The sequence below is a fragment of the Manis pentadactyla genome, chromosome 13 (genome assembly GCF_030020395.1).
Source record: "Manis pentadactyla isolate mManPen7 chromosome 13, mManPen7.hap1, whole genome shotgun sequence".
Taxonomy (NCBI): domain Eukaryota; kingdom Metazoa; phylum Chordata; class Mammalia; order Pholidota; family Manidae; genus Manis; species Manis pentadactyla.
The window spans coordinates 70,857,989-70,871,551 of NC_080031.1; the positions used below are offsets into that span (position 1 = coordinate 70,857,989).

Below are 13,563 nucleotides of genomic sequence, written 5' to 3' on the forward strand. Positions count from 1 at the left end.
AACATAGTACTTACAGGATAAGGCATTATTTACCTATGGCAAAGTTTATTTTTAAGCATTCATAAGAAAACATATAAAATCACAGTATGTGAAATTACAGAGAGAAATCTCAATAAATGTTTTAAAAGCATGCATAACCAGAAGTATTCTAAAATTCTACTATATGAATATATATAATAAGCCTGAAATTCAATGGATGTGTGCAGTGTAAGCATTTATAAACATGTCTGGAAATAAGATTCTGCCTAATTTACAGGGTTGTGGTAAAGTTCAAATGATATGATATAGTTATTATCATAATCTAAATCATTTTTCCTATTTGTGGTCCGCTAATGACAATCACTTAGAAACAGGCTCCAAAGGAGCAGGCACAGCAATCCCAACATCTGATGCAAGCTCAAGCCATGTCTTATAATAATAGAGACTTGGGCATGTAAAAATCAGGGAAGAATGAAACAGAGGGAGAGAGTTTTAAAACAGAGAAGGAAAGGGGTAGCAGTCTGAGCAAGGTCTCACAGAAGAATATGCAGGTTCTCAGTGCATAGGAATAATCAGCATAGGGAAAAGTAATGGCCCAGAGAACAAAAAGGGAAAAAAAAATGCAGATGGAGGTAACTGAGTACATTTAGCTGTGAGGCATGAAAAAAACAAAACAAAACATATTGCACATCTTTGGGCCTTTTTTCACACTGAGAAGGCAAGTATCAATATTTACTATATTATCTCGAGAATTCAACCTCTAGGAAGAGTAGTGTCGAGACATATTTCAGGAAGCTACTGTCTTAGCAGTACAATCTGGCAGTTAACACTATTAGCTTTATATAATCAGTTGTGAAGTCCACCACCTAACAACTATCTGACCTTGGGAAAATTGCTCAACTTCTCTAAGTCTTTGTTTCTTAGTCTATAAGATAGGGATAATAATGATCTCTACCTCATGTGACAATGAATATAAAACATACAATATGGTACGAGGCACGTAGTAAATGCTCAGTAAAAGCTAGTTACTGCATTTACTATAGAGAAAGGGATTTCCTGTACATTTTGATTGATTGAATGTATGCCTTAATTTTATCATCTTCTTCTCTAGCTAAAGAACTTAAGGATCTGTGAAAGTTGACAAACTAATTTCCAAAGAAAACCATAGAACTATTACAGAAGCCAGTATTTATACTAATACTGAAGTTTTCAGTATGAATACTATTAGAAAAAAGCAACAGAGCGGGTATTATGTCCCCTGACTTCAAGCTATACTCTAAAGTTACAGTAATCAGAAACAGTATGGTACTGGCACAAGAAAAGACTCATAGATAAATGGAACGGAATTAAGCCCAGATATAAACCTATGCATATATGGTCAATTAATATACGATAAAGAGCCATGGATATACAATGGGGAAAAGACAAGACTGCCTCTTCAACAACTGGTTTTGGGAAAACTGGACAGCTACATGCAAAGAATGAAACTGGATTACTGCCTACTCCATACACAAAGTAAACTCAAAATAGATCAAAGACCTAAATATAAGACATTAAACCATAAAACTCCTAGAAGAAAACACTGGCAAAAGTTGCTTGAATGTAAGCATGAACAAAGATTTGGTATTCATCCATTACAGTGTATAAAAGTGGAACCTATGACTTTATAATATCATAAAGATCAGGTCATATTTTTTCTTGGCCAGAAAACACAAACTCCCATTTCTAAAATTACCTCAGGTTTCTTCGAGGAAGTCATTCTGCAACAAAATACCCTATTATCATAGAAAGCAAGTATATGACAGTATGTCATGAACAAGGCTATAAAAATGTAGTGGTATATGAGCCAAGGGAAAAAATCCATCTGGAAAAAAGAGTAAGTAGACGTTTTTCTCCAAATTTAATTGAAACTTTGAGTTTTCTGTCTTGTGACCATTTCTTTGATACTCCCATGTACATGATATACACTTTCTTAAAAAATTACAAACGACCTTTCAATTTTTAAAAGTGCTCTATTTGCCTTTTTAAGAAAGGAAGACCAACTCTGTAAAAGAATCATGAATCAGAAATGAAATTTGACATGTAATGAAATCAAACACAGTCTTCCTCATATTCTTTTTATTCTCGTTTCTACATTTAAACTTAATCCAGTTTTAAACATCACAAAAAGTGCTGAAGTTACAGCAACCAATCTTAACTACCTAACCACTACCATGAATTCAAATATATACACTACTGATTTTATGAATGCAAGGAACATACGGATTATGAATTTTAGGTTTCTATGAGGCAACAATTCCATAAAGGTCTTACAAACCTATGAACTCTATGACTGAGCCTGATTTCTTACTGCTGATGAAATTTAAGGATAAAAGAAAACAACTTCCACATATAGATCAAATAGGATTTTCTTTTTTAATTAATTAAATTAAAGCAACTATTGAGAGTTACAGAAGGAAAGTATTCTAAAGAGTAATGCATCTTTTGTTCTCAAACTCTTCACACACTGCACATAGTCTTATTATATATAATGCATCTTTTCCATGATAAAATGAAGAAATTACATGGAAAAATTTAGGTAAAGGAATGTAATTTAGTAAGGACCTTGGTTAAGAGAAAGTGAAAGAGGCAAAAGGAAAAATCCTAATTTCCCATCTTAGTGTCATCCTCAGAACAAAGAACTCTAAAGATTTTATTTCTATAGGAATTTCATAGGGAAAAAAAACAGCATACGAAAAAGCCCAAACAATGTGTAACCCAAATTGACACAAATGATAATCAGGAGTCAAATATAGGATATTTTTACTGAATGATTGGATAAAAAGGGATTGGAGCTTTGAGAATGATATATCAAATGGATTCCATGAATTTGGCAGTATTGTGAAAATAAAACAAATGAAAATACCTCACAATAAAGGAGCCATGGAAGAAAAACTCACATAAAAAAAAACCATGCCTTAGAACTTTTACTCAGATTAGCTGTGATAATTTTATCCTATAAAACACTTAATCATCTCTTCAAAAGGAAAAAATGGTGAGAAGTTTTGGTAATCTACCTCAATTAAAATATTATTAGAGAATTGTCTTGTTTTATCTATCTCTAAACTTAGAATACCAAAATGTAATAGTCAAATATACATGCAAAATGACCCTACAATTAAGATAATTGTTGGTACCAAATGTTGTGTTTAAGTTCTGCAATAAAACAGTCTCCCAGACATTTAATAGTAGGTCATACGGTAAATGAAAGTTTCCACAAAGTAAAAGCAGTGAGAAGACATAAAAATCGTGCTAGTGAAGAGTCTGGCTGAAAGAAACAAAAATATGGATCATTTTGATTCAACCCTAATTTTATTTCAAGTTACTACAGAGCTGAATAAAATCCTAACACCACCACACAAAAATTTATTGAGTTGGCAATAGGCAAAGCATGATGTCAGCTTCCAATATCACCATCCACATTACCAAACAGCATGAACATTCAATGCCTGAACTTCTTAGACTTTATGGCTAAGGTTACAGTAAAAACAAAAACCTTAGGCATGAGGCATCATTAAACATACATGAGTTTAGTTTGGCATAGTTTGGCTCAAATTAGTCTAGTACTTTAACAAATTCCATTAAAAAACTTGGAAAAATGCAAGCTTAAACATTACAATATTCTAAATGTGCTACATTCTGCACCAAATAGACCCATTAAATAAGTCTTAGTCAATTCAAGCTAATATTCAAGTAAGTAACACCATATACCCCCACCCACTGCACGCCCACAAAGTGCAGGCTGATAGAAGACATGGAGACACACATATGTACACACCCATCTAAGTCCTTACCTTCATGGCATGGATTTCTTCAAGCAATCGTTGTGCCCGTCTCTGGTTTTTTAACAGTGCATCTTCAGTACCCCTGCAGAAAATGCAATATGTAGCGAAGAAAAGCATTTATCTTAGACTTCTCTCAAATGAAAAATCTCATTTCTTTTAAAAAGGCATAATAAATCTCTAAATAACAAACACTGTCATCCTGTACTATCCTCCCCTTGCCCAATACATACCCCAATTCCATCAACAAACTCAAGTTTTTGGCAAAGATAAGCATTGTCCCAGCATTATATTACAGACTATTAACATTAACAGTTTGTCTTCTATTCCTTAATAGGATGGCCAAATAATATTTTTTAATTAACATATTAATAACACATTGTTTAAATGTAACACAAATTTCATAAGCTATAATTAAAGGTTGAATTAAATTTTATTAAATGAAAACTTGTTCTCTGGAATTAATGGAATATGTAAGTTAAAAATCTGATTATATTGGAGGGGAAGGCTATTCTGAAATATTTACTAAGAAGGAATAAGAAATTAATCAGGAATAAAACACATCTGAAAACTATTCATGCTTAAAGTATAAAAACTATAAATAGCATATTTTTCTCTAATGCTAGAGAAACTAAAATTACAAAGTATACTTTAAGACACTGAGAATTTCAAATTAATTAGCAATTCAAGGAATAAAGTGATATAAAATCTTCATAACTGATCCAAGGTATTAGTTCATTTGTTAAACTATAGCAGCATCTTAAAGTAACTTCCAATTACATAAAACACATAAACAACCCCAAAGGGCTTTCATTCCAAAAAGGCCAAAAGGACAGCTTTGAAAAAAAGTAGAATAATTCATCACGTATTTTAAAGTAAATAAGGTCCAAACCATATAACGACTTGCTGACACAGCACATTTAATCTCACTCATATCCTTTCCACATATAAAACAAAGTGCTGAAATAGTAAGATATTTAATTATTCCTCTAGGTTCCACCCTTCACTTTTGTAAATACTGAATGAAAACAACTTTTGACATTTCATTAGTCCCAGGACCATTAGTGTAAGTGACTAACTTTTTTGACTTCAGTCTGCTCACACTCCTGACAAGTTTTCGGATAACCAAAACTCGGACTCGCTTCACTTCTTTTCTCATCTTCACAACCTTTGAGGAATAAAGCAAAAATTAGGAAGGCTGTTAATTCAAGAAGAAACATACTTTGTTTTGAGTCTTATTATAGATTACTCTACCAACTGAACCAAATTTTTGTTTAACTATATGGTTTAATGAAATCAAACCTCTTCCATAAACAGCGAAGGAATGAATCAACATTCTAAAAAATGTGTCTGAGGATTTAAGAGAAATAAGTTGTAATTTTTAAAAGGTCATAGCATTCCTTGTAGTTAGTATATTGATATTACCCATACATCTTGTTCCTGGATCATAATAAACTATGAGTTCCCTGAGGTCAGAGACCATCATGTTCATCTTTGTGTCCTTGTGGTTGAAAACAGAATTTCACCTATAATGGCAGACATTTAATTTGCTGAATGAATGTTTGTTATAACAATAGCAAATATGTTAAAGAATTATATTTTATTTATTTATAGAACACCTCTGCATTTATTTTTGGTAATAAATTATTTCAAGCATAAGTTTAAAAGAAACACAAAAAACACAAGGGCATACACACACCAGATACATGTTTTAAATCATCCCATTAGAGAACAGTGTTGAACTCTGGAACAAAAAAATAGAACTATTGGCAAAGAGATGGAGATATTATAATGACAAAGAACTCCGTATTACAATAGTGCTTACTACAAGAAGGGATGTTATCATTTGAGTTTATGTTCGTCTGTCATTTTTAGGAGCCATACACTTACAATTCTTTCTTTAATGTCCTTCTCCTTCTCCATTTGAGGAACTATATAAACTTTAGTTCAGATATAATCTCTCTTGTGAAACCTTCAATGACTTCTTCAGCTAAACATAACCTGCTCTTGAGGTTCCCACTACACTTTGTAGGTAGGATCTCACTGTACTGTCACTAACTGCACATGTGGCTGTCTTGTTCTATAGTCTGAACTCCTCTCAGAGAACAGGGCATTGCAATATTTACATACTGTTTTCCACCTTGCAATAATGCCTGGCACACACAATCCCTTAAATTCTTCTCACCAAAATAACATTATCAACCTCATCCTGTTTATTCAAGGCCCTTGGATTTAGCCTTAACAGCTTCTCTTATCTTCTATTAGTATCAGTCACCCCTCATTCATTGAAAATAATGGCAAACAATTTATAATTTCTCTCCATCCTAGGTTTTGCCATCATTCTGGGTGAGGTAGATGTCCACCTGAATAACCCATCTGATATTACATTCTCACTTCTTGACTTCCTCTTTTCTAATGGCCTAATCTTTTCCATCTCAGCCACCCAATTCCATGGTCACACTGTAGCCCTTGTCATCAATAATAACTATTTCATTTCAAAAGTCGTGAATTCAAATACTCCACAATGAGATCACAACTTTCACGAGCTAGGTTATTTTAACTTCATCCACCACAATGGTCTGTGACTTCATTGAAACCACCAGTTCACTCACCCCTTTCACGTTCTCTCAAATGGTTAGTCCTTTTAATTTTCCCCCTTTTATCCAGTTTAGGAACATGATCAACACTTGCCAATACCTTAAACTTCCTCTAATTAATCCTGGATGAAAAGAACATTCTGAGTCTTTTTCACAGCACCCCAGTAGGCAGGAAATACTTGAGATTCTACTATAAATCCCCCATGGCTAACCTTGACTGGCCTCTACACTTCCTAGCAACCCCACTGTACATTTTTCATCAATACACTCTACAACTATTTTAAACCTCCACATGCGTTCCTACAAAAACATCTGACCTTCTCTCTCTCTTTTTCCATTTCATGGAGAAAATAAATATCAGATGGGAACCATCATCTTTTATTACCACAAACACAAATTTACTTGCATCCTCATCCTCTATTAATAAAGTTATAAGAAATACCCCTACACATATGTCAGGTTAGTCTCTTATTTGTGTTTTGGAGCCCATCCTTTTCTGTCTTCCTAGAACCCTTTCTATAAACTATTCCTTTCCTCTAGCATTGTGAATATCTTAAGTGGATGTTTCCCAGTGATTTTTAATCATTCCGGGATCATTTTCACTGAAGACAAAACAAAACATCCACACTACAAAGTTTACTAGGAGCACCCTCTCTTTTCAACTGCCTCAGAGCTAAGCTTTTCAAGAGTTTAAACTATTTCATGCATGCCATATAATTCCAGTTTCCTTTCCCATGGTCCACTTAAAGCTATCACAAAATTCAACAGGAATTTTTCAGACTTCATTTACTTGACATCTTAGCAGTATTTGACACTTTTGATTGCTTCCTCTTTCTTGAAACACATTTTCCTTGGTTTCCAGGACAGATTACTCCCCTGGTTTTCCTACTGCCTCTCTACACACTCTATCTTGGTTTTTTAAGGCTCACAGACCTCTAAACAGTCATGAGTTCAAGGCCGACTCTTTTTTTCACAATATACTTTTGAACCCTAAGTGATTGTACATGTATATATTGTTTTCATTTGCCACATAACCAAAGATGACTCAAAAATTTCTGCCTTTGTCTGAGATCTCTCTTTTAGGTCCAGATCTAAATATCCAACTGCCTACCTGGCATTTCCTCTTGGGTATGTTTAAAATTATTTCCAACTCACACTTGTCCCTCCCCAGTTATCCACAATTCAGTAGTAATACATTATTTAACATGCAGATCTGATGTCACACTTTTACTTAACTCTACCCAGTGGTTTCCAGTTGCTCTTAGGATGGTCACATGGGCCTAGTTTATTCCTTCATACTAGTCATGATCACACCTACTTCCAAGTCTTTACACTTGCAATATCCTCTGGTATGAACGCTCTTTCTCCCCAAGTTAACTTGTAAACATCTTATCCCTCTGATGTTGGCTCAACTGTCATTTCTAGACTGCTGCTAGACTTACCATGACTGTTAGTTTTAGTTTAGTATTTTACTTTTAATCTAATTATGTTTAATATGTTTTCCTTCCAGTAGGTTATATATAAATTCCATGAAGGTCAAGTATCTGGTTTTACTCAACACTAAACCTAACATAGTGGATTACATATAGTAATTGTTCAATAAATATCTGTTAAATAAACAACCAAAAAGTTTGCAATACTGACTTGTTCATTCACTGTTTCAAATGCAGAGTAATCAGGTTTCTTTCCACTAGATATGTTAACCACTTTAGAATTTGTTTCAAAGTTAGATCCACTTAGAAAAAAATCACACTGAAAAGATTCTCTTCAGTAAATGTTCTTGGAAAAATTGGACAGCTACATACAAAGGATGAAACCAGACCACTGTCTCACACCTTATACAAAAATAAACTCAGAATGGATTAAACACCTAAATATAAAACCTGAAACTATTAAACACAGTTTTTATAAAACTAGAAGAAAACATAGGCAGTAAACTCTTGAATATTCATGTAATTTTTGGGGGGATGTGTCTCCCCAGGCAAGGGAAACAAAAGCAAAAATAAACAAGTGGGACTACATCAAACTAAAAGGCTTCTGCACAGCAAAGGAAACCACCAACAAAATGCAAAGGCAACCTACTGTATGGGAGAATATATCTGCAAATTACATATCCAATATGGGGCTAATAAACAAAATATATAAAGAACTCATACAGCTCAACTCCAAAAAAATAACAAGTAATCCAATTAAAAAGTGTGCATAGTACCCAAATAGACATTTTTCCTAAGAAGGCATATAGACAGGCTAACAGACAAGAAAAGATTCTCAACATCACTAATCATCAAGGAAATGCAAATCAAAATCACTATGAGATACTTCATACGAGTGAGAGTGGCTATTAATATCAAAAAAGCAAGAAATAACAAGAATTGGAGAGGATGTGGAGAAAGGGAACTTTCCTAAATTGCTGGTGTGAATGTAAGTTAGTGCAGCCACTATGGAAAGCAGTATGGAGGTTTCTCAAAAAATGAAAAATACCAAACAACCTAGTAATTCCACTTCTGGGAATTTATCTGAAGAAAACAAAATCACTAATTAAGAAGATGTATGCACTCCTATGTTCACTGAAGTACCATTTACAATAGCCAAAATATAAAAAGCAATGTAAGTGTCCATCACCAGACAAATGGATAAGGAATATGAGGTACATATATATAATGGAGTATTACTCAGCCATAAAAATGAATGAAATCTCACCATTTGCAACATAGACTGACCTAGGGGGTATTAAGCTATGTGAAATAAGACAAATACTGTACATGGAACCTTAAAACAAAACAAATGAACATAGAAACAAAACAGAAACACATGTATAAACACAGAGAACAGTCTGGTGGTTGCCACAGGGAAGGAGACAGGGGATGGGTGAAATACATGAAAGGGGAAAAAACTTAGAATGTTTGATATCTTGATCTCCAGTGATGGTGACATCAATGGATACACGTCAAAATTCGTCAAGCTGTACACTACGATTTGTGCATTTTATTCTCAGGTATCTTAATTAAAAAATACCTGTATCAATAAAAAGTCATTTAGACTAGGTTTAAGTAAAAAAACAATTGATACATTTTATAAGCAACATAACAAGGATTTATGACACATTTTGAAAATTAAGTCATAAAATAATTAACAAGTGATAAATTATGCATTAAAATTTATTAACAAATGTTTCTGAGTGCTATACCCTGCTGGCACAAGAGATAACTATATACCATTTGCTAACCACTGTAAACCAAACTTCACTAATACATTGCAGAGGTAGTCCTTGGTTGCATTCCAATCATGGGAAAGCTAGACTCCAATTTTAAAATTCCAGTTTAAGAAGTCCTATGGTTGCCAGTACTGCATCAGGGAATTCTTAAAAGCAAAGGGAATGTTTCATGCACTTAGTTTCAGGCCGATGCCAAAAAATGCTTTCCTGGTCTTTTTTTTCAGTATGTATACTGACTTTAGTGCTTTTCTTTCAGTATACTGCCTTTTTTTAGTATTAGTGTGTAGGCAGTAAGAAAATTTGATAAGCTCAGTATATTACAAAACCTAAGTATATTCACTTTATGTAAAAATGGTATTATAATTTAATTTTTCTCACAACTACTCACCTCAAGCACTTAGTTTCCTCTGAGCATTTACATTTTTGTTCCACTGACAGCTAGCTAGCTACCAATAGCCTTTCAGTTAGGATTTAAAAGGTTGACAATCCATTTGTACCTATTATGAAGCTGGTTGACAGATTACCCAAAAATCAACAAACAGGCCTAAAACACCCAATATCATCAGAGGGCCATGCTCTGTTTGAAGGCCAATGTTTCTTTTTTTCTTGATTCTTCAACCAAAAGCATACAGAACTATCATTATTAGAAATATGAAAAAGTATGATTTTGATGGGAGGTAAGGAAGGAAAGAGAAATAAAGTGAGCGGGAGAAAACAGTGGCCTAATAATGTAAATCATATGTACTGACAGAGAAGAAACAAAATGAAAAAGAAACGACAGGAAAAAATATGAAGACAGAAACTGAAGGACAAGTTTGTAGGTCATCACTAAGACTGACAAGCCCAAGCTGAGTACTTCCAAACAGCAAAAGAACACACTTAATATAATCTATGAGAGCAGGAGGAGGAGTGAAGACTTACACACAGGAGCACACAACACAGGTATTGAAAGGGAGCCCAGCCATGCAGATGCCCTCAGTTAACCTGGTAATGTAACCTGCATCACCTCTTCGGTAGACAATGACACAAAAAGGGAACCACAAAGAACAAAAGCCGGCAGTGTCCAACTCAAGGAGATTCCAAGAAGAGTTCCCCTGCTCAGAGACTAAAGAAATCCAATTTGTACTGGAATAACTCAATAATGGGGACAGATGTGTCATATAACTGAACACTGAATCATGCAACTAAAACAAAATCCTTTCTGTGGTCTAATGTAGGTCAAAAGAAAGGAAAATAATGTGTTTTACAAGGTGAACACTACTATCTACATTAGATATATTTGTTAATAAACCAGCTTTCTCATGTACACTGACTTCTATAAGCTTATGGTTAACGTGAATTTGCTTTTGAGAGAATGACCTACACTTCTGGGCTAACAATGATAGTAAGTTTCTGATCTACAAAGCTGAGAGCAAATGTAAAGGTAAAGTCTACTTTGAATTGACTCTTAGTTGGCCATCTGCTAACCAGTCAACTAGTCAGCTTCTTTTGGTAATGTACTGACTCTGCCATGTATTTTAATCAACCTGCAACAAAACCCCAGGGTTATTAGAAAGCAATTACCAAGAGCTAGTACTATTCTAGGGAAGCCTGCAGTATGAAGGAAAATGTATCTGTGTTTCTCAGAGACACTAAAATTTCTGGGTATTCATAACAGATCAGTGAGATTGCAAATACAAAAAAAATGACAATATATTCTGTTCATGAGGCTGAGAGGAAACAGGCACACTCATACACTGCTGGTAGGAATGTAAACTGGTATACTCCAGCTGGAGGGAACTCTAGTAATATTTAATAAAAATTCTATTTCCAGAAATCTCTCCAAATACACACCTCCCTTAACAGGAAAAGGCAACACAGAAGACTCTTTACTGCAGCATTCTTGTCACACAATAAAATGTTGCAGCAATAAAATGTTGCAAATAAGATAAAATATTGTATATAAAGCATAAACAATGTAGTATTTTAAATCAATACAGAAGACCTGCATGCGTATCACCTTGAAAATAATGTTTAGCAAAAAAGGTAACTTTTAGATGATAGCTGTAGTATGATACAGTATCACACTACACAGGCAAAGTTTAAAAATATACAATACAATACAATACTATACAGTGGGTATGTTACTAAAATTACAAAAAATATGGATGAGAAAACAACACATTGTAAGAGTAATTACCTCTGACTTGGAAAAGAAGGTTGGTGAAATTAAACATTACAATATGGCAAAATACTGACATTTCTAAACACGGTAGATTAAGGAACATTTGTTACATCATTTTCCATGTTTGAAATATTTTATACTTAACAAAATTTATGTTTTTTATATGGAGACTTCCAATTTGGACATTTTGAGAATAATTTATTGAATTTACTTTCTATTTGTGATGAGTAACAATTTAAAAATTCTAGAAAGCTTGGTGACTATCTACAGTTTAATCATTATTGAGCATATACTGCCATCTAGCAAAACTTCCAAGAATAGTTAAACAAGCAAACAAATGGTTTTCTTTTTATGGATGTACCCTGACTTACTATTTTAGCAAAAAATATAGAAAAGTATTAAACACTCAGTAATGAATAGGAGATTTGCAACTTAAAAAGCACACACACAGTTTTTGACACCTATCTTTTACAATATATGGAAGCAAATCCCTTGGTTCTCTGTCACTAAAGTTTTATCTTCACCATCTTATAGGAAATGAGGGTTAATTTTCCAATGGGCTTACTGGTAACTTGGTATCAAAATAAAACAATCTCAGTTTTACATAAAAGCCCTTTGCACTACTATGGAGTTAATTTACCTGATCAGATGGGTTCACCTCCTAATTCTGATTTTACATCATTACTACCTAAAGAAAGAGACGACTGGAGCAAACCCAATTCTAGTTTTGCAAATTCTTTACTCACTGAATGCTGCTCCACTGTTGCTTCTAACTGTGCATCCTTTTCTAGTTTTAACAGAAAAGGAGAAAAAAAATTACATTTAGAAGATCTGTCCCCCTCAAGCTGACTCAAGCCTAGTTATCCATACTTTCATCTGTCCAATAGATATTTATTCTTACCTGTAGACAAGGTACTCGTACAGGTTAGGGAAGTTGCTATAAAAAGTCAGTTAAATATTCTCACTTCAAAGTCTATATAAAGAACTGATGAAGGTAAAACATTTGAAAAATAATGAAGATAAAGTAAAAAGTGATAGTTTATATTTTATTTATTTATTTATTTTTATTTTTAAAAACTAAAGGTAGACTTTTATGTCACTTCAAAGTGAAGAAGAAATGTTATTTTGAGAATATAGAATCAGGAAGTGTTCTGTAATGCCTGCTTTTATTCTTGGAAAATTTTTTAAAAGATAGAATTATTAAGGGTAGAAGACATTGAAAGTATAATATATGAGGCATTTCTGCAGACAAGCTTTTATTTTCACAAAAGACATTTTGGGAAATTAAATATCCTACAATTAGATAGCCACATAAGTTCTTAAAAGAAAATGCTGTAATTAGCAATTTCATGCAGATATGAGTACCACAATCCCAAAAGTATTACCAGAGATTTATAAATCTTTGCAAATCTTACGAAACCTATGGACTCTTTTCCCTCCAGAGCCAGACATACAAACACCAATTTACACATAATTTCAGGCAGTTACAGGATCCCTGAAAGACATCCCTGAATCTCAGTTAAGCAGAGCTAATTTAAGTTATTAAGGATCATAAAAATGATGCAAGTTTTCATTCAACAGATAGGTACTGAGGATATGATTGCTAAGCAAAAATTTACTGTCAGGCAAAGGGGATAAGAAATCTCTCTCTCACACACACACACATACACACACACAAACAGCAATGACTGGAAGTGCTAAATAAATGGTGCAACAAGAGCTTATAAAAGGGGTAAATGAAAGTCAAGAAAGGTTTCCCTGAAAAAGTGAGCAGTAAAGTAAAAGTAT

At 33.6% G+C, this 13,563-nt stretch overlaps 1 protein-coding gene across 3 annotated transcripts in view; it reads right to left on the reverse strand.

Annotated features, from left to right (window-relative positions):
• Positions 1 to 13,563, reverse strand: part of SRFBP1 (serum response factor binding protein 1) — a 157,690-nt gene that overhangs the window by 55,603 nt on the left and 88,524 nt on the right. For all 3 annotated transcript variants that reach the window (XM_036903132.2, XM_057490365.1, XM_057490364.1), the window contains exons 2-3: positions 4,880 to 4,968; positions 3,813 to 3,885 (exon numbers count right to left, since the gene is read on the reverse strand). In XM_036903132.2, coding sequence (XP_036759027.2) covers positions 3,813 to 3,885; positions 4,880 to 4,968 — 162 coding nt within the window. The remainder of the gene's footprint in view (positions 1 to 3,812; positions 3,886 to 4,879; positions 4,969 to 13,563) is intronic.